The sequence below is a fragment of the Rhamphochromis longiceps genome, linkage group LG18, assembly GCF_057381845.1.
Source record: "Rhamphochromis longiceps isolate RC_006_pf linkage group LG18, R_longiceps_female_GT1.1, whole genome shotgun sequence".
Lineage (NCBI taxonomy): Eukaryota > Metazoa > Chordata > Actinopteri > Cichliformes > Cichlidae > Rhamphochromis > Rhamphochromis longiceps.
This window is the reverse complement of record NC_140574.1, coordinates 19,350,386-19,371,531: the sequence shown is the minus strand read 5'-3', so window position 1 is coordinate 19,371,531 and position 21,146 is coordinate 19,350,386. Positions and strand designations below refer to the sequence as shown.

The 21,146-nt window shown below is 40.8% G+C and overlaps 1 protein-coding gene across 3 annotated transcripts in view; it reads left to right on the top strand.

The window, feature by feature from the left end:
• The window catches only part of per2 (period circadian clock 2), a 34,162-nt gene extending 14,421 nt beyond the window's left edge, over positions 1–19,741 (top strand). Inside the window, exons 3-24 of one of the 3 annotated variants that reach the window (XM_085388174.1) lie at positions 2,916–3,008; positions 3,201–3,355; positions 3,846–3,967; positions 4,088–4,289; positions 5,254–5,305; positions 5,831–5,973; positions 6,455–6,533; positions 6,636–6,742; positions 6,838–6,991; positions 7,137–7,251; positions 7,487–7,627; positions 8,253–8,343; positions 8,477–8,657; positions 8,954–9,078; positions 9,264–9,470; positions 10,745–11,008; positions 11,562–12,454; positions 12,760–12,876; positions 14,768–14,963; positions 15,724–15,850; positions 17,201–17,351; positions 17,438–19,741. In XM_085388174.1, coding sequence (XP_085244300.1) covers positions 2,916–3,008; positions 3,201–3,355; positions 3,846–3,967; positions 4,088–4,289; positions 5,254–5,305; positions 5,831–5,973; positions 6,455–6,533; positions 6,636–6,742; positions 6,838–6,991; positions 7,137–7,251; positions 7,487–7,627; positions 8,253–8,343; positions 8,477–8,657; positions 8,954–9,078; positions 9,264–9,470; positions 10,745–11,008; positions 11,562–12,454; positions 12,760–12,876; positions 14,768–14,963; positions 15,724–15,850; positions 17,201–17,351; positions 17,438–17,587 — 3,865 coding nt within the window. In that variant the 3' untranslated portion in view covers positions 17,588–19,741. The remainder of the gene's footprint in view (positions 1–2,915; positions 3,009–3,200; positions 3,356–3,845; positions 3,968–4,087; positions 4,290–5,253; positions 5,306–5,830; positions 5,974–6,454; positions 6,534–6,635; positions 6,743–6,837; positions 6,992–7,136; positions 7,252–7,486; positions 7,628–8,252; positions 8,344–8,476; positions 8,658–8,953; positions 9,079–9,263; positions 9,471–10,744; positions 11,009–11,561; positions 12,455–12,759; positions 12,877–14,767; positions 14,964–15,723; positions 15,851–17,200; positions 17,352–17,437) is intronic. The other 2 variants (XM_085388176.1, XM_085388175.1) reach the window with 2 other exon arrangements.
• Positions 19,742–21,146: the final 1,405 nt, after the last annotated feature.

Here is a 21,146-nt window from a genome sequence, read left to right as displayed (position 1 = left end):
TGGAGGTACTATACAAATATAGTAGGATTGACTGATTACTTGCTGCCTGCACTGTGGTGTGATACCAGTTAATCTGTGACAGACCAATACCAGCTGACACACATATATATATGTAGGTCATTCAGAAAAAGAGGGTTTAAAAAATGCATATATATGCAGCATCAAAGTGTAATAGGTGCATGTCGTAGTAAAAAAAACAAAAACAAAAAACCCACCAAGGGTCTAAAGAATAAAATGTTATTAGGTAAATTATTTACACCAATGCTGTCTATTTCAAATATTGTGTCACTGGAAAATAACTAATTACACCTTTGAGATACTTGTACTTGAGTACTTTTTCCACAAAATTAGCTTCACTTTTTTACATTGGCATGGAAATTTGAGCACTGACTGAAATTGCAATATTACCTAGCCCAATTAAGAGACAGCTTTTTTCATTGAAAATATTTGATACCTTTGAGTCCTTCATGGAGCACGATTTGAAGCTAACTCAGAATAATAATAAAATTGCGACACAGCTCAGGTTCTAATTACTGCCAACATCTATGTGGAAACTAAAATGAACTATGTACTGCGGTGCTCAGAGAGTGGCACACAGACTTAGTAAGTGCTCCTTTGCAATCTAGCCTGCTTTCAAAAACACTTTCTAAGTCTCACACACTAATACATGCTCAAGCTGTCCAATCTAAAACCAGCTGTGGGTGCTGGAGTCTATATTTAGCAGAATTAGAGACTCACCTGTGCTTGGAGAGGCTATTTGTAAAGGTTATTTCTATTCTTGGCCAGGTAAGCTTGTTATATACAGTAAGCTGCGTGATAGTGAGTCAGTGTCCTCGAGCGCTGTTGATTTTATTGTATTAGTGTAGTGTTAAGCTTGTAGGTTAACACCTTGGGTCATACATGTACAGTATAGATGCATCAGTCGACATCAGGTTGTGCAGAATGCTGAGGCAGGAATAACAAAGTCACAATAGAAACTCAAGAGCTAACAGAAAATTCATCACCAAGGAAACCATGAGTAAAAAATCAGACACAAATAATACAAAAAAATACATAATAATTCAAACAGACTCTTTAAGAAATAAATGGGGACATTAAAAGGTCAACAAAACAGAACTCTAATCAGAAATAGCATTTAACAAACTGGCCTAACCATATGAGACAGATTGATCTAATATACTACAGGAGTAAAATATTTTAAGTTCAAAGTTGGATACCACATGAACAATGACTAAAATACATATAGAAATGTAAAGACCCAAACCCCTTTGCTGCACTCCCAATGCAGATTTATGTAAGGTCACCACAGAGGGAAAACCAACCTTTTTTTTTTTTTTTTTTTTTTTTTGGCCTGTCCCGTTTGGCTCTTTTGCCCTCAGAATTGTTGTCTAAAGGCAAAGAAAGATGCCCAACGGATTTACTTTACCAAACTGACCATCCCAGCCTTGCCGTAATGGTCCATTTGATTCACCTTTTATTGTTTATTTTATTTTCACTTACTGAATACGGGACAGACTTGACTGGGGGAAAGAAGGGGAGAAAGAAAGAGGGAAAGAGAAACAGCTGAGAAGAGGGACGGGGGAGAAGGGCAAAAGACAAAAACCAACAGAACGGGCAGAGAAAAAAAATGCATATATCAATCACCTGGATCACCTGCTGAGAAAGAAAAAAGAAAGCAAGCAGAAGAGAACAAGAGTAATAGAATAAACAACATCACAATGATATATGGGAATATGACAGTAAATACTAAATGTTAAACATTATTGTGCAGCACATAAGATCAACAGAACACAGTGTGCTTTGAGGTAGGAGCCAAAAAGGGTGTAGTTTGTGGGTGTGAAAACCAACCTTAACTATACTTACAGTTGAAGAGAGCTTCTTTTGTAACCCAGCTATTTTGAAGCTGCTGCTGGGACACCGATCACTGATTCACATTCACAAAGGCAGAAAACAGCAGCTTTCTTTAGCTCAAGTATAAAAACCCTGTTGTGAGTTTGAGTATACTTGTTCCTTTATTATAAGAGTTACATGTCATTATGTTAGGTAACTTGAGTATAGAGTACTTATTATTTTATTATTAGATATCCAATATTCTTTTGGGTGATGTAATCACTCTAGAAGTGTTTGACCCAGTATTTTGAGTTGTTAAGTTTTGGTGTGTTTGTGCATTATGGATTGTTTTCTTATTCTCTTGTAGTGCTTGTGGTGATGATGATGATGATGATGATTATTAGTTTCATGTTTCTGTTTATCTGTGTTTAAGGATTTGTTGTTTCATGAATTGTTTGAGTTGCATGTGTCTGTCTGCCTCTCTGTCTGCGTCTTTGTTTAGTGGTTTCTTGTTTCCTGTTTTATTGTGAAGGTCTGTGTCTCATGTGAGTGTGTTCAGTTCTGTTAACGAAATTGTCTCGTTAGTCCAATTTCTCCCAGCTGTGTCTCCCTCCTGTTGCCCATTGCCTGATTACCACCCTGTGTATATTAGCCCTGTGTTTTCCTCTGTTTTCCTGTGCTCAGTGTCGCGTGGTACCCTCGGATTATGCCTGTGTGTTTTTGGTCTCAGTGGTCACTTTATGTTTTGTTTGATGCCAGCAATAAAGCTGTGGTTTTCAGTTACATTTCCGTCTCCGAGTCCTGCACTTGGATCCACATCTTCACCTGCCCGCCCACAGAGCCCTGACAAGAAGTGCATATAAAATATAAAACATATGCACAGAAAGTCACCTCTTTTACAGTTAGTTTCCTGTTGTTTAGTTATTTAATTATGAGTTGGTTTGGCCCACCTTTACAGTACAAAAAGATCACTTTAATCTATTACCTTGCACGCAAAGCATATACACCAGCACTCTAATAATAAAGATGTCGACTTTCATTTGCAGTGTTAAACTAAACTGTCCCTGTCCTCTTTTCCCACACAGTTCGAACTCCCATAGTCCATCTCCACCGAGCAGTTCAAACGCCTTCAGCCTGCTGAGCTCTGAGCAGGACAACCCTTCAACCAGCGGCTGCAGGTAAATCCACCACCTGTTGCTGTATAACTGAAGAAGCTTCTTGTCACTTCACGGGACATTCTCACTCTTTGGGCCACAAGAACACCTTACATAATAACACAACCAGCTATTGTGCCTGTTATTTAATCGCTTTCTGAGGGACTGTTTTCCTTGTCTGACTCGCCGCTGTGCGTGTATGTGTGCAACTTGCAGTAGCGAGGAGTCTGCCAAAGCCAAGACGCAGAAGGAGGTGATTAAAACTCTGAAAGAGCTGAAGTTTCACCTGCCTGCTGACAAGAGACACAATAACAAGTCGACCACGCTGAACACCCTGAAGTATGCACTTCGCTGTGTGAAACAGATGGAAGGTGTGTACTGTCTAAAAGCGTCAGTCTGAGTTCCTCTTGTTTCTGTGGTCTGTTCCTCCTTCTTAGTAGCTACTTTTTTATTGAAACACTTAACATTCATGTGTAAATGTTTGCTTTTGACTCCTATTTCTGCCACAAGAATGTCCTCTGCGCAATTTACAGAATTTGCTCAAAGCCAAACCCAAAAAGAAATAAAGGCATAACTTTGAGCAGGAGGGAATGTTTATGTAGGCAGTTTCCAGGTAATGATCTGTAAATGCTCACCTCATTCCTGCTGAAATGCTTGCAGATGTTAATGGGTGGGCAGATGTTTACTTGCGACGCATTTCAGCATAGCACTGAGATTTAGGATTACAGACTATTACATCAGCTCTGTCTTGGTAGTCTTATGTTGATACTATTTTGTTAGTTTTGCTAGTTTTCATCTACTCTGAGCTTATATTTTGAGCATATTCTGACAAAAATGTTCTGTGTATATTTCTTCTTTCAGCCAATGAGGAGTATTACCAGCTCCTGATGATCAATGACAGTCAGCCTTCAGGCCTGGATGTGTCTTCATACACAATAGAGGAGATCGATAGCATCACCTCTGAGTACACTCTCAAAAACAATGTAAGATCTTGAAGTAGCTTTTAAAACTGATTTGTGCTCTTAAACAATAACAAAGATGCAAAGAAAAAGTCTTGTAATTATTATTTTTTTCCTCAAACCACAATTTCATGTCTTCAACAGGATATGTTTGCAGTTGCCGTGTCTCTTATCACTGGAAGGATAGTCTACATTTCTGACCAGGCTGCCTCCATCCTCAACTGTAAGAGAGATGTGTTCAGAAACACCAAGTTTGTGGAGTTTCTTACACCGCAGGATGTCAGCGTCTTTTACAGCTTCACGACGCCTTATCGCCTGCCCTCCTGGAGCATGTGCACTGGAGCAGGTATGGTGACGACAGAGATCTCTGAAGTAATTGTTCTTATGGACCACCAGAAGGGATTTCAACGTTAATATAAGGACAGATTTCCAATACAATAGTTTCAAGAACAGTTACAGTATAGCAAAAGAAAAGCCAAATAAGTACAAATATGGGTTTATCCAAGAGGGCTTAGCTTTTGAGCGTTTAAGTTAAATTCAGACAAGTAATAAGAGGATGATGTCAGACCATCCATTACAAGTACCAGAACTATATAAAGACTTCACAGAAATAGAAAAACATCTGAGAGTCTATAATGAAGAGGCTTAGAGGTACTTTATTAAGTTTATGTTCAATGGATTCAAGTTATCCATTTAAAACCGCTGATGTTTACCCCTTTTCACTCAGCTATATGGAACAGATCGAGCTGTCTCAGTCGTTAAAGCATAATCTGGAAATTATAATGGGTTGCCAAATGGGGAAGCTTTTAAAAGTCCACAAAAGAACAAAACGTGCAAATGTCCAAGACACAGTTTGAAATCGGATAATGAATACCCTTCATTTAATTTTCCCAGAGAGACTCTGTGTAACGGATAATGGCCAGCTTCACCAGTCAGTGTGGTGCCTTAAATCTTGTTTACGCACAAAGACCCTTTTAGAGGTCCTGCATTTAAATCCCAGATGAGCCCTGTGTGTGGGGAATAGCTCAGAAGGGTGGTGGTAAATATGGTGCTTGTAACACAAAGTGCTCAATAAGACTAAATATACTCCATAAATCATTTACTCTTTCTCCCAATTAGGCCTGGAATTATTTTGGCTGGTGTACCATGTATGTTTAAATTCATTTAAAGTAAGTGCAGGGCTGGGCTTCCAAAGGATGTTTATTGATGGAATTAATCAACCATTGGACACCAACAGGAGACCAGACTCTCACCACCATTTGGCTGGATCGTGTTGCTTTTGAATTAAAACGTTTCTCTTCCCATTTCAGAGTCGTCCCCGCCTGACTGCATGCAGGAGAAGTCCTTTTTCTGTCGTATCAGGTGGGTGGGTGCTGGGTCAAATGCAGTGTCGGGCCATCTGCTGCTCGTACCTGCTCTTAGTTCATATTCATACTTTCTATCCAGGCTAGATGCTTTTTCAATGAGTTTGTGACATCATATGCATAAAAACCTGTAAACAGCTGCTTTTTCCAGGCCAGCGTTAAAGACCATTTACATATTAACAACACACTTAGCATTTGTTAGGATGTTCCACAGACTTCTATAGCATTCTTTAAATCTTTTATTTTAAAGAATTCTTTTATTTAACTATATTTTTTAGTATTGGTCTGATTTATGGGGTCACATCAGAGATCTAAAACCTTAAACAGAACAGCTATTTAAAGTTGTGCACACAAACATTCACTCCTATTTACTGATGGGTGGAAAATGACCACAGAGCGCCCCCATGTGTTCAGATTCTAAAATCCAAAAGCGATTAAACTAGAGGGTATTTGTGCATACTTGACTCATGTACCCAGTCTCATCTTTGTTTGGCTCACTTTACCTCTTTTGCCTAATATCCAGCAGTGGTAAGGAGTGTGAGGGTGACCTGCAGTACTATCCATTCCGCATGACGCCTTACCTGATGAAGGTCCAGGATACAGTGCACACTGAAGACCAGTTCTGCTGCCTCCTTCTGGCTGAGAGGGTCCACTCTGGCTATGATGGTAAAAATATTGAATATGAATATGTTTCTCCTAATTTGGCTTCTCTTTACCGGCTCCCTATTAAATCCAGAGCTGAATTTAAATTTCTTCTCCTCCTATAAAAGGTCTCGAGATATCAGTCATATCTTAAAAGCCCTATTAGTACAATAATATCCTAATGGAGCACTTTGCTATCAAACTGCAGGCTTACTTGTGGTTCCTACAGTTTCTGAAAGTAGAATGGGAGGCCGAGCCTTCAGCTTTCAGACTCCTGTCCTGTGGAAGTGACTCCCAGCCAGCGTTTAGAAGACTAACACCCTCTCTAATTTTAAGATTAGACTTAAAACTTCCCTTTTTCTTGAAGATTGTTGGGGTTTTCTCTCTGACACCGTAAGGTCTTCATCATACAATTTTAAAAAGTGTGTTAAGAAGACTGTCGTTGTGTTTTGGTGCTATAGAAATTAAAGTGAACTGTATCTGTATATATTTTTTTATCCTTAAGCACCCAGAATTCCAACAGACAAGCAGATCTTCACCACCACTCACTCTCCAAGCTGTGTGTTCCAGGATGTGGATGAGAGGTAAGCCAAGAATGCTTTTACTGCTGAATTTAAACTAAGTGATCTCTGAAAAAGGTGCAAACATTTGGTGATGTTGGCTGCTAACACTGCACTTTGTTTCAGGGCAGTACCTCTTCTTGGGTACCTCCCACAGGACCTGATTGGCACCCCAGTCCTCTGCCACCTGCATCCCAGTGACCGCCCGATCATGCTGGCTATTCACAGAAAGAGTGAGCCCACACAAAATTGACAGAAGAAACATCAACATCCAGTGTAAGCAGGGGAAATCAGCGCCTGTCTCAATCTGTTTGTTTTTCCTCTGCAGTCCTCCAGTGTGCAGGCCAACCGTTTGACCACTCGTCCATCAGGTTCTGTGCAAGAAATGGAGAGTACATCATCTTAGACACCAGCTGGTCCAGTTTTGTCAATCCTTGGAGCCGCAAAGTCTCCTTTGTTATTGGGAGACACAAAGTCCGCATGTAAGTATTTATTACCTAAACAAGTTGATACATACATTTAAATCAATATTAGATTAATATTTGACCACGGCATATGTGACATTATAGAAACAAGTTCTTAATTGGATGACAAAGCTGCTTCACGTAAGATGTGCTTGTTTACCAGGGGCCCCGTGAATGAAGACATTTTTATGGGCCCAGTCTCAGGCGTCAGAGAGGTGAAGACCATGGACTCTGACGTCCAGGAGATTACTGAGCAGATCCATCGGCTCCTGCTACAGGTGAGGAAAAAAACAAAACTAATATAAATTTTATAAGCTGAAAGGAAAAAAATTCAGTTGGAAGGTAAAAGAAAGAGCAACATTTCAAGACCCTACACAGACTAAGGATTGATCGAGGGAAGGAGATTAACAGTTACTGTTATTGCAGGTGCAATGTCCTCTCTGTCCCTGGAAATAATCTCTTCATTTGTTCCTGTTTAATCTTTTTCTTTTGTCTTGTTTTTTATGTAACCAGCCTGTTCATAACAGTGGGTCCAGCGGCTATGGTAGTCTGCACAGCAACGACCACTTTCTTGAAATAGGCTCCTCTAACGAGAGCCTGTCGTACAACAAGATGCATCAAGAGGAAGAGGACATGAGGGGCAAAGCCAGACCTGTGAGTAAACCCACAAACATGCATTATTTCTTAAACGCTGCATGCACTGCATTTATTGTTTGACATTTTAGTTTAGCATCCGAGTTTGAGTTCAGCAGCCTTGAAAACAAGGCACGTGTGCATGCATGTCGCAGATCAAACACAGTCCAAATACATGCATGTTAGGTGCACTGGCAAGTCTTACCCTGCATGTAAGGGATATGAAGCTCTCGAGTTGTATAGAAAAAAAGCACTGTATGTGTGACGAGGTAAATGTGGCTTGTAGTCTAAAGAGCACTGAGTAGTGAGTCATGCTCACTTTCTCTTTATGGACGTCTGATTATTCAACAGTTGGCAGTGAAACTATTCAGAATCTTGAACCTCAAGTTGCTGCTAACCACTAAGTAAATTATTCACTTGATTATATGGCGAAGAAGTGACTAAGGAAGGGAATTAGGTCACTGTTACAGCTCACTGCAGTGAATCCTTACCCATGTGGTCAGGGTAACAGCACTTTTGCCTCAGGATTATGAAACAAATTTAGCCAAGATTAATATGAATTTAGTCTTAATATTCTTGTATTATTATTTTGAATGAAAAGTCTGAGCAGATTGTAAATGATTGACTCTTGTTTGTCTATTACCAGCGAACTTTTCAAGAAATCTGCAAGGGAATTCATCTTCAGAAGAGAGAAGAGCAGCAGACGGCAAAGCCAGACAACAAAAAAAGCAATGCCAGTAAGTCCAGTGAATAATTATCTGCATATTTGCTAGGTTGCAGAGCTAATTTTTTGCAAATTGTTCAGTCGCTGATACAATGATGTGATTTCATATTAATCTTAGACACTAATGCCTAATTTGTCTGCTGCAGAGTCTGTACAGAAGAAGAGCCAAGCCGTGGTGCGACCCAAAGACTCGGCTGCTCCTGTTAACTGGAAGGAGGCGGGATCACCTATGGAGGAGAGCAGAGCCTCTTTCCAGGAGGACCTGGCCTTCAATGATCAGACTGTATACTCCTACCAGCAGATCAGCTGCCTGGACAGTGTTATCAGGTACAGAGATGACTCATTAGAAGAAAATGCCAGCCATTAGCATTGCCCATCCCATGTAGAGGGACTTTATATGTTCCTGTAATACGTAATGGATACAAAGAAAGTTCAGCAAGTTCTCTGTATCATATTTCTCTGTTACTGTCCACATTCATGGTTTTACCAGGGAGGAATTGGAAAGAATTGTTACTATAAAATTCAACCTTTACAGAGTTCCTAAAGTTCTTGATTGTCTTTGACTTTTACAATCGGGTATTATCAGCATAAATACTAATTTTGTGATTGAAAAATCCCTGTAGGTACTTGGAGAGCTGTAATGTTCCCATCACCATGAAAAGGAAATGCCAGTCTCTCTCTAACACCACGTCCTCAAACTCTGATGAGGACAAACAGAAGGGATCCAGCAGCATGCAGCTGTCTAATGGTATGTGGCACTACTTCAGATCATCTAAAATAAGAATAACACAAACCTCTTACCTTTTTTTTTTTTATCATGCAAAGTTACAGCCTTCTAAGGCTTTCAGACTCTTCCCTTTAAACTTCTCTATCAGACTCTTCTACAATACCACTTCCTTGTCAGTAGTTCCTGTTCTCTGTTCTCTTTGGCAGAATCATCCTTGTTGAAGGATCAGTCTGGTCTCTCTGCTTTGGACGATCAAGATAAAAAGTCCACTGACGCAGCCACAGCGGTAGTGGGCACTTCGCGGCCCCTACCTGTACCAAACAAACCAGAAAGTGTGGTGTCCATAACCAGCCAGTGTAGCTACAGTAGCACCATAGTGCATGTTGGGGACAAGAAACCTCAACCCGAGTCAGGTACAGTGACGTGAAAAAGTACTGACCTCCAACCAGATTCCCTCTATTGTTGCATATTTAATATACTGGAACTCTACAGGTATCTGATTATTAAGACAAAAAAAATGTTGTTCGATGTGAATCGCACACTCTTCAGCTTATTTCTGTTTAAAGAGCACTACAGAGTACTGAAAAATCACTGATTTGGAGTGATATTGGCGACTGTAACGGATGCAACAGATTGTTTTTTTTAAACCTATTACTGTGGATATTTTAGTGCTTTTTACTTCATGTATGCAAAAAATCCATTTCTGCCTCTTGGAGATCTGAAACGTCTCAGTGTGGAAAAATATTCAATAATAGAAGAAATCAGAGGAAAATGGCTTCTCACAGCACTGTAAATGCAGCCTGTATGTGTACGTGCTGATTTATGTGTGTCTGTGTGTTTGTGATGCTGTAGTTTATCAGCAAAACCTTCAATACAGGAAAAAAAAACAATGGCAAATTTTCAGTTCAAGTTCCAGTATGTATGAAGTGGGTTTGTGTCCTATTTGAAATAACTGCAAAGGTTTATGATGGGGGGGGACAAAGACACATGCACACACACTATGGCAGTTTAACACACTAGACTGCCATAAATATACTCAGTTACAGAGAGTTTAGACAGTCAGTAGGAAAAACTGCAAAAAGCTAAAACGGCTCGATTGTCTGCACCAAAGCCCAGTATGAATTAAATAAGGATTATCTTAAACTGAAACCATGCAAAGCTACTCTGCAGTTCAAACATGTAACATAATAATCCACCTTAGTTCAGAATAACAAAACCAACAGTTATGTCTATAGCTTCTGTTCTCTGAAGGAGAGGACTGAGGTACAACACGTGTAGTATAGGATATCGCAACGCATACTATGTGCTGTACTGAGTGAATCGACTGAAAATGAACTGAGCTATTTATGCAAAAATGCAGCAAAACTCTCACTGATTGTGCACCGCTTCATGTTAATACCTCAGCCCAATTTCTCTATATTCATTGGCTGTAACTGTTGTACTTCACTGCAATGTCTTAACTGTGCAGTTGCTTTACAGACTGTTGGCTTTGAACGTGGTTCCCAATTTGAGTGAGCCTTTCTTTCAGTGTGTCATTATATGTTCCAGTGTAGGCTACTGCATTGTTTTCTCTATGTTGCTTTTGTCTTTGTCGCTTTTAATAATAAAATGTTGTGTTGCATTAAAAACCCCACCTTCTGTTGCTTTACAGCTTATTAAAGTTATTCTCTTGCTGTCATTCATGCAGAGATCATAGAGGACGTACCGGGCACAGGGGAAGTGGCCGAATCCAGCCAGAACCTTGCGGCTCCTCCGTGTGCATTTTCACCTCCCAGTCAGGAGAGAGAGTGCTACAAGAAGCTGGGCTTGACCAAGCAGGTTTTGGCAGCACATACGCAGAAGGAGGAGCAGGCCTTTCTGTGTCACTTCAGAGAGCTTCGCAGACTCTCCCCCCTCGAAGCAAACTGCTCCGAGTACCTGGAGCGTCAGAAAGAACAGATCGGCAGCGATGGTACAACTAAACACCAACCCCATACTGACACAGGAAGGATAATTCTGGCTCACTGCAATTTACGTCCATGTCTATTTATAACCTGTTTAATCTCTATTTATAATTTATGACTCATTCCATTGATTAAACATCTTCGGAGATGGTGACACAGCTTTAAAAAAGACTAGAAATAGAGTAACAGACACAAACTAACTTTGAAATCAATCCCAAAGCTAGAGGAGTTTTATTTTGAAGAAAAAAAAAAGTGACAAAGAAATATTATGAGGAATATTCTCTACAGTTTACTGACTGGCTCCCTGTTTCAACCTTAATCTGTTATATTTCCACTAGCTATGACTGCACAGTATATTTGTTTCGGTGCAGCAAGGATGTTTTTATGTGGTTTAGATCACCTGCTTCCAACTTTTATGATATTTACAACAATATTTTTTACTCTCTCCTATCCTATTATTCATAGGAGGAATCTGTAAATTGTCCACTCGGACAATGCGTGAGGAAAATTTTCATGAAAACTTTAAATAAAATATTGTTTTTCATTTCCTTGATCGTCTAGTTGCACCTGCTGTTCGACCCAAACAGGGTGGAGCGTTTGCAGAGCCAACCACACGGAGAAGCACGCGGAATAAGAAGACCAAATCAAAGAGGGCTAAACAGGTCGAGTCCTCCGACAGCACAGCGTCCCATCAAGGACCACAGCTGCAGCGGCCTTCTTTTCCAAACTACAGCCTTAACCAGACATCTTGGTCTCCCTCTGAGGCAACGCAGTCGGCTTTTCCCATGGCCTACCCTACCGTGATGCCAGGCTACCCTCTCCAGGTTTACCCCAGAGCTGAGTCCATAGGTCCACGGACAGATACCACTACACAAAACTTTAGGGACAGCCAGGGTGCTCAAGCCACTCCTGGCCCCTCATCCATCCATTCTGCTCCCTACACCTCCCCCATGGTCACCCCCATTGTGGCTCTAGTACTCCCTAACTACCTGTACCCTGTAATGGGCCCCGGTCCTCCACCACAGCAGCCAGTGTACCAAGCAGAGACTGGGGTCTTCCCCACCCAAACATTGCCTTTTGCTCAGGCTGCCTTTCCATTCCCACCTTCCTTCAGCGGTCAGACTCAGTTCAACGTTCAGACCAATTTCACTCCTCCTCAAGCAGCAGGCAGCTCAACTCCATCATTCTGCTTCCCACCATCCTCGGAAATCCCTAAGCCTTCCGTTGAAGGACAGTCTCGGTCCTCAACGCCACAGTCTGGAGGAGCTGAAGGCCAGGCCTCCCCTCGCTTATTCCAGTCACGCTGCAGCTCACCCCTTAACCTGCTGGAGCTGGAACTGAACGTGGACAGGCAGGACGGCGCGATGCTCCCCTCTGGAGGACGAGGAAATACTGCAGCTGAGAGGGAGCAAACAGCAAGTGCCAGCCAGCCTAAGGAGAGGGAACTGAATCAGGTAAACAAGGAAATACAACTTCCCTTTGTCCTGTTTTTTTCCCACCTGGATCCTTCTTAATCTGTCAGCAGCCCACAGTGTCAAAGAATTTTAACGTCGTGGGCTCCCTTTATAGGCTGTGGCATGTTCCCCCATAAAGTTCACTATATATGCATCTCAGTTTGTGGGCTTTAATGGCGTTATGACAGTGATTTTATCCAAAATTATTTCCACTAAATAACTTCTGTTTTGCTATTGTAAAAACTCCTCCGATTAAATGTGGCCCAGGGTGTGTTAATCATGTTATTATTCCTTACACCCTTTAGCCATCTCTCAGTCTCCTTGGTCCTCCAGGACCGTTGTATTTCGGGGGTACAGCCTGTTTCTGTGAGCGTTTGTCTTGGGATAAAGTGTGCTCTAGGCTGAGTGCTTTCAGCAACGAGGTAGGCAAATCATCGTAAAACCTCCGCACTTTTCAAATCCCATTTCTTCCCGATTCCATGTCAACTGTTCCAGTTACTGTTTTCCTTTTCATGACTTATGAGTATTATTATTGCTTGTTCAGTAGACGCTGATTTTTAGCTGAAGCATGACAATGAAAACCGCCTAAGAAGCATAATAAAACCTGGAGGCACGTGCCCTCTTGAGGAAGTTAATTACAGGATAGTATTCTGTATGTGCACCTTTGGAATAATCCAGTTTTAATAATTGGTTATAAAATGAGAACTGATCTTTATTTAACTGACCATTACAAACACCAAAACACGAACAATTTAAGTTTTCTCTGTTTTTCAATCAACACAGCCATTAAGTATTTGTTGTGCTAGAAGGAAAATAACCCAAAATGCTATGTTTAACTGGTCAGAAATGCTCTGGCAGAAGAAACTTCAAATGTTTTTGGTAGCTGTGGGTTGAAGAGCATATTTTTCTGCCAAATTTTGGACTTCTCTTCCTCAGCTTAGCCAGATTCACAAGATGTCTGAAGTGAAGCGCTCTCTTGAGTTCATTTAACTGTGTCTCTGGGGTCTGACTGGATACTGGACAGATTTTTCTCTATTTGTAGTTATTCTGCAGTGGGTTTATTTCCAGGCCCAGAAAAACTCAAATCATGATCTTTTTTCTACCGTACAGCGCACATAGCGTGTATGTTCTCCCCCAAGCAATTCAACCTAACTTTCCTCAGTTCAAAAAAAGCATTATAGAGTGTCATATTGACAAGTCGAGGCACACGGTAAGATCAGCTTCCGCTGGTGTCCTGCTGCAGATCCCATCCTTCATCTCTCACCTTTTTAAATAAGTCAATTCAATTCAATTTTATTTACACAGCGCCAAATCACAACAACAGTCGCCCTACAATAATACATACAGAGAAAAACCCAACAATCATATGACGCCCTGTGAGCAAGCTCTTTGGCGACAGTGGGAAGGAAAAACTCCCTTTTAACAGGAAGAAACCTCCGCAGGACCGGGCTCAGGGAGGGGCGGGCATCTGCTGCAACCGGTTGGGGTGAGAGAAGGAAGACAGGATAGAAAACATGCTGTGGAAGAGAGACAGAGATTAATAACAAGTGTGATTCAATGCAGAGGTCAAGTTCTCTCTTCACACATGCCAACAGTGTGGTTTGACTTACTGGATTGGATATCTCCAGTGGGGTTTTTAAAGCCTGTAGCCCATGGGTCTACTATACTGTGGGTGTTTGAACTATGTGCTTCATATTACTGAAGACGATACACTAATTTGTGTGTTAGTCCTTTAAAAAAAATGCATTTTTCAGAATTGTTACTTTGATGAAGATCAGACCATGCTTAAACTGATGCAGCTACTTCTAAATGGTTCACCTTCGTATTTTTTCCATTGCACATACACTGATTTTAGCATGACCTCCACAGCTGTGGGAACCTGATTCACAATTAAACATGTGGAAGGGGGTATTGTCGTTTGTATTGTACCGAGATGATATAATGAAGAAAGGAAAAGTGGTTTGCAGCCATCTTCTGTATTTTGCAAATGCTTTTCTAATTCTAATATACATATTGCATTCATGAATTATTGACTTCCCTCACTTTAAATTAGCTGGAAAAGGATCAGGATCATGTATCTAATTTAAATCAACTACACTGGTCTCCTCGGTCCTTGTGAACCAACGAGTGTTTGCTGAGAATGACAGTTTTTTATGATTAAGCAGAAACATGCTCCCAGGTGAGTCTTTAAAATCTGAGGCAGGATGTAAAACGGCAAGAGAAACGGCGTCTGCGAGTGTAATGAATGCTTCAGTGTGAGGACCTGAATCCTGCTCCTCTGATGTGGTGTTCCTTCAATATTTGTTTTTGCAGACAAGCTCGCAATGTGACGCTAACAACAGCGATGCCAACTCTTCATCCAGTGACATGCTGAACATTATCCTCCAAGAGGACTCCTTTTCGGGCACCGGCTCAGCCACCTCAGGGTCCATGGGCTACAGAACGTCAGCCAGCGGCACTTCGAATAGCGGGACATCTGAGGGCAGGACGTCAGCCAGCAGAGTCTCAGGTAGTCCTACAGTTATAACCATGTGTTTTAACTTGTGATTGCTATACAGATTTGAAGTTTTTGTCCAAGTTTTTTTTTTTTTTTTTTTAACAGAGCAAGCAATGTTTAACATTTCTAAACGCAGTAGCGTTCTTTAGAAAGCATAAATTATTTCTGTTTGCATACAATAACAGAATTATTTCAAAAGAAAGACAAAAATTACCAGAGTTAGTATTATTAGCCCACCTGAAAAGCTGACCTTTTATTGATCCATAATGTAAACAACAGCTGTGGAATGGTGTGCTTTAACTTCTTACTTTGCAAAGCTAACAAAATCAAGTTAAAAACTGAGGGTTTTCTTTCAATTTACACACAGTATAAAAACTTCAGCGAGGGTTCGAGTTGTCACTTGAGAAAGCATCCTGCTAAAAAAAATTAAATCAGTTTAGACTTGAGAAAAAGAACCGCTGATGTTTAAAGAGCAGGAGATGGAAATGCTGTGATGACTTTGTATAGCCAAGTGTCAAGAACTGAACTGAGAAATCTCATCATTAAAGAGAACCACACAGTACAGAGTGAGCGTGGTAGAGGTAGGAAGTGAAAGGTTTCCAAAACTCTGCGAAATTAATATTTAGCCTGTGTAAAATAAGCATTGTCCCCTCAATGATAAATGTCCTGTTATTAGGTAGGCCAATGGAAAGCTTTTAAAACTACATAATTTGTCATATGATCATCAACTTACTTGGCCTCTAACAATACTCTGCTCTTTGGCTCCTCTCAGAAAGCACCAACAGTAGCAAATACTTTGGCAGTGTGGACTCATCGCTGCACAGCCAGAAGGTCAAAGGTCATATGAGCGGCAGAGATGGAAGACGCGGCAGAATGGAGCAGAGCGACCATATCACAAAGTATGTACTGCAGGACCCGCTGTGGCTGCTCATGGCTAACACAGATGAGAAGGTCATGATGACCTATCAGCTGGCCTCGCAGTGAGTGGGAGAATGGGGCTCAGCCAGTGAGGAGTAGGATAAATGGCCCTGTAGACACTGTGGTGTGGTAGTTATTCACCATCTGTTTGTAATGGAAGGTTCCTCAGTAATGCACTAGTGATAAGGCTGTGTGCGTGTGCAGGAAACTTGGTGTGGGATGCCTGAAGGCAACAGCTTGCTAAAAGACTGTTTAACATGTTTAACCGAGTCCCCACCATTGGAAAGCGTATGCGCAGTTTTAACCCACCCTGTAAAACTGCTTTACATTCATCACTAGCTAGCTTTGATCTCAGGTGAACCACTGGCTGAATAGATGTTTAACTACACATTTAATCCCATTTAATATAAAAAGAAGTGCAATGTCAACAGTGAGACTCCTTTTTTTCCTGCACGATGAAGAAATGATGCTGTCGTATGATGATGCTGTCTGGTGGTGGTCAGAGGGCCCGGTGGCGCCAGTGTCCGGCAGCCTCGCCTCAGTGTGCCCCAGGGCAGCTGTGGCTACAGTGTAGCTTGCCATCACCAGTGTGTGAATGTGTGTGTGAATGACTGAATGTAGTGTAAAGCGCTTTGGGGTCCTTAGGGACTAAGTAAAGCGCTATACAAATACAGGCCATTTACCATTTAAATGCAAGAAATCTATCAGTACAAATAAATAAATGTGTTAAATTACAGAAAAGGCCCACTGCCCAGAAAATATTCAATATAAATTCTGGCATCCTTATTCTAATAGGATTAGATTAGTGCTAGTCTACAAGGCATCTACTGGGATGCTGACTGACTACCACATCTTCCAGAGAAAGAAGATGCGATACTTTCAATGAACCCTTTTCAGGCAGCATCACTTGATATACTCAGACTCTTTATGCATCTACCACACACTCCCTTAACTGTGGTAGCAAATGTTCATCTTCCTGTTGTGTTGCATCATCTCTGTGTAAGAGGGAGCACGGAAACTTTTTGTGTTCAGTGTTTGTAAATGTGGAGGAAAAGAGAAACTGCAATCTGTAATCATGACACAGAAGCTCCAACCCTGATGGTTGTAGTAAGACTTTTGACCACTAGATGGAATCCTCACAACAAAAGAGATCTGCTGTGTTGGGTGTGAGGAGCCTGACAGCGAAACTTTGTTCGAACATAAAAGTAATAAATTATCCAAAAGTGCAACATAAGCATGCAAATCGAAGCTTCCAGTGTTGTTTATCTGAGCATTTGTCACACGTGTGAGCTGAATCGTGACCGTGTCTGTGCGTTTCAATGTGTCTGCAGTGATATTGAAAAGGTGCTGAGAGAAGACAAAGAGAAACTGAGGCAGCTGCAGAAGAGCCAACCGCGCTTCTCTGAAGAGCAGAAGAAGGAGCTGATCGAGGTTCACCCCTGGATCAAGAAGGGAGGTTTACCCAAAGCCATAGATATCAAGGTAGAATTGAATACCCCTTCCAGTTCAGATATCCACTGTTAATGTAAACATAATGCCTCATTTACACCTGAACATGTTTTTTCCAGATGTGCTCCTGGTGTGATGACGCCTTAGAGGCAGCGACGGCGGTACAGGATCAGCCGTACCAAGACCTCGATGAATCTGAGACCGCCGGAATATCCTGCCACGGCTCTCCTTCAGCCTCCGACTGTCAAACACAGACGGCGGCACAATAAGCTTCTCAAAGTGTCCAGAGTGACTTTGTTAGCCACTGGCTTACAGCCTTTGAAGAGGGACCAGTTTTAAATGTGCTCTTACTGTTTCTCTCTTGCTGTTCTGTGAGTTCTTCTTGTGTAGGTGCCAGCAAGAAAACTGGATAAAACAGTCCAGATTTTTGTAGAATGTGAACATGTGTAGTAGATTCATTACATTATATTTTAATCTACTTTTTAATTGTTCACTGTGTTGTTGCTTGAGGAATTGCTGGTCTCTAAGACTGCGCCTGTTTGTTGCGTCATCCCTTTTGTAGCATGTTGCCACGTGCGGCTCTTAATGGTTTTTATATAGACTTGATTACCAGATGCTGAGCCCAATAAAGGGAAAGAGAAAGTGTGCTCGCATGCCAGGCACCACCACAGAGGTCAAACAAACATCAGTCAGCTGGGGGCTGCTCTCGGTGGCTCTGTGGTGTTTGATGAATTCAGTATTTCGTGGCGTTTCCCCGAGTTGCAACGACACTTCTGTCATTCATACACATCAGACACCAAATGAGCACAAGTGCACTTTGCAGTTTAGTATTTATAGTTGAAAGAAATCTGATACTAAGGTAACTTTTTGAATCTTAAATTGTATATTTCTTCCCACTGGGTTGGATAAAGAAGAATGTAAATGAGACTCCTGTGGGTCTGATATTCATTCTGCTGATGCCTGTATTCAATTGGGGGATCTCAGCTGTTAAACATAGAGGGGAAAGATGTCCAATGTAGTACAAGCATTGCTGATCAAGTGATGGAGTTGATTTAAGTTTGCACTGAGTTGAGGGTGGGGGTGTGAGGCACATATGCTACACTGATTCACATAATGTCATACTTTAAAAAAAAAAAAGCTCATTTCAAACTTTTTACACTTCTGTCATTTGGTGACACGTCACTAAAAGCAGCTCTAGATTATTTTTTTTTTCATTCAGCAGATTTCCTTTCATCTGTTTCTGATGAAATGCAGCATTTTTGTTTTTCAGCTGTGACACTCACTTTAAAGATTTATTTATTTTTTTTAATATATTTCAAAGCTTGTGTTGGTGTTTGCAACACTCTCTGACTCTAGGCATATGTATAGGCTATATTTTTACATAAAATAACTGATAACTGTTTCTCTATAAATGAGTCAATGTGTTTTTAAGTTATAGTATTAAAAAAAAAAGTTTAAAAAGCAAACTGGACCAAAAGAATTAATATTATTTATTATAAGCTCTATTTTGAAAATGTGAATTCCATAATCAACACTAGGAAAGCCGCTCATCACAAACTGAAAAGTACCGAGCTGCATGTTTAGGGTGGGTGGTTATTGTAAAGAGATTATTGTGGTTTTCCCCAGTTTTGAAGTGTGCTGCATGACGCTCGACGTGGTCTGATGTTGCAATCATAAACAAGGAGAGGAACATCCTGAACAGACTGAAGCTCGTTACTGTTCAGAACAAACACTTCAGGCTGACTTTAGGGTAATTTCACTGTTACAAAGCAGCTTGGACGTCAGGTGGCTGAAGAGTTTTTTCACTTTGAAGCCTACGCTGTTGTTTGAGTCTCTTTGGGAACTTGAACATTTTTGTTCAAGTTTTTTGGGGTGGGGGGGGGGGGGGGGTGGTGGTCTTCAAACAGACACTGACATACACATTTTTATTTTTGTTTTTCTTATTTTTTAAAGGAAATGATTCCACTATGTTTGCTAACTTTTCTCAAAATAAAATGTTGCATAACTTAAAGCAAAGTGTGTTGTGCACCTTCTTTGCCAGTCCAACAACGACGAATAAGGAAGAGACGGGATGATTTCTGCAGACTGGAAAAAAAAAAAAAAAAAAAAGAATGTTCCGACATCTTAAACTTAGCTTGTTACAGTTTTTCTCAACAGTGTCTGCAGAGCCCTAAATGCAGTTTAATTACAATTCTGTTAATCTTAGTGCCCCAAATCCCTGGATGAATATATGGATAGCAAAGTAACCTGATATATTTACTTGAATAAAGTACAGTTTTATTTTGGATACAAATGTTTTGTCTTGTACTTCATATGATTTATCTGCAAAATAAGTAAGGCTTTAATATAATTCTGCAAAGTGTCATTCCACACAATGAACACATTTAGTTAACTATATTTTTGTTATACTATATCTTCACTGTTAAGCTACTTAAGTCGGATGGAAATCATGCCCCATGTTTTGTACAGCATATTCCTACACTGATTTTTAACTCTGATTAAATAATCTGACTACCTGTGCCCTCCCCTCTTTGCCTTATTATGGGTTCCCCCTTGTGCCACACCATTTAAAAATCCTGGGAACGCCCCTGCTGCCGCCTGTCTTATACATATTTAAATGTTAAAGTAAAAAGACTCATGCTTCTCTCTGTCGTCACTTTTACCTTCGCAATGCAAATGTCTGTCTGTCCAACCACCGAAACAACAGACTTCTGCGCAGATCCTCCTGATCAAAGCGACCCTTGTTCACACCTTCATACTTACTTCAAACTGAGCGTGAGGTGCGAACATGCTTAAAAAAAAAGAAAAAGAAAGAACATCCCCCCCCCGGACAGCTATACCTTCGGTGATATTTTAATACGGTGATATTTTAATACGGTCTGGTCACAACACAGCGGACTACATCAAGTTTAGCAAATAATAGGACCAAAACAAGGATGTATGGGTCGTCATTTAGTAGTTTATAATTTGAATTATGATAATTTACTTGTGCTTTCTTGCACTCGAGAAAGCTTGTTATTAATTTAAGTGGTCACAGCTGGGTTTAAAACGAAATATCACCTTTTTACATAAATAAACAACTATAAAAATACCAATGCTTAAAGTTTAAAATATAGGCCTTCTAACTTTATCGTATGGTAACACCGTTTGATATTTATTATAACAGTGTGTTGATCTTGTTTCTAGCAAGGGGGATTACAAAGAACAACAAAAGCAGATCGAAATCTTACCTGATTGTATTACCTCGATGTATAATTACTACTCTATCTGCTAAATAGGAGAATGCTCCACTATTCAATGCACAGTGTATTAGTCCTTTTCTTCTCATTTCACCAGTGTCCCCTATTAAGTCGGGGGTGGGGTGTAAAGACGTGACTCACACTCCACGTGGCATATGAATAGACTTGTTTTAGGATTGCTGGCTTTTCTTATTCATGCCTAGCAGTAGGAGCTAGGTGGTGCAGATGCAGAACACTGTCTGTGGCTCTCACTGAGACCACAGAAGTGATGTCTGACATCAAGCGAGCTGTGAAAGTCAGCAGCAATGGCAGCCTAACCCACTGCTACGAGATGACATGCTTAGATTTCACAGGCCTAAAATTATGTTCACTTCCACAGGCTTGTGCACCACTCCAAACTTGCAAAAAGAAAGAAAGAAAGAAAAAGATGACTGTTTGTGGATATCACAGCACAATACAAAGCCAAACTTATTCCAGAGTCATGACTGTGCAGGTTATGTGCCCACGTTATTTAAAAAACGAGTCGAGCAGAGTTATAAATTCCATTTGTCAAGTTCTCAACCAGGACTATATAAGGAGGGAGTGAGTG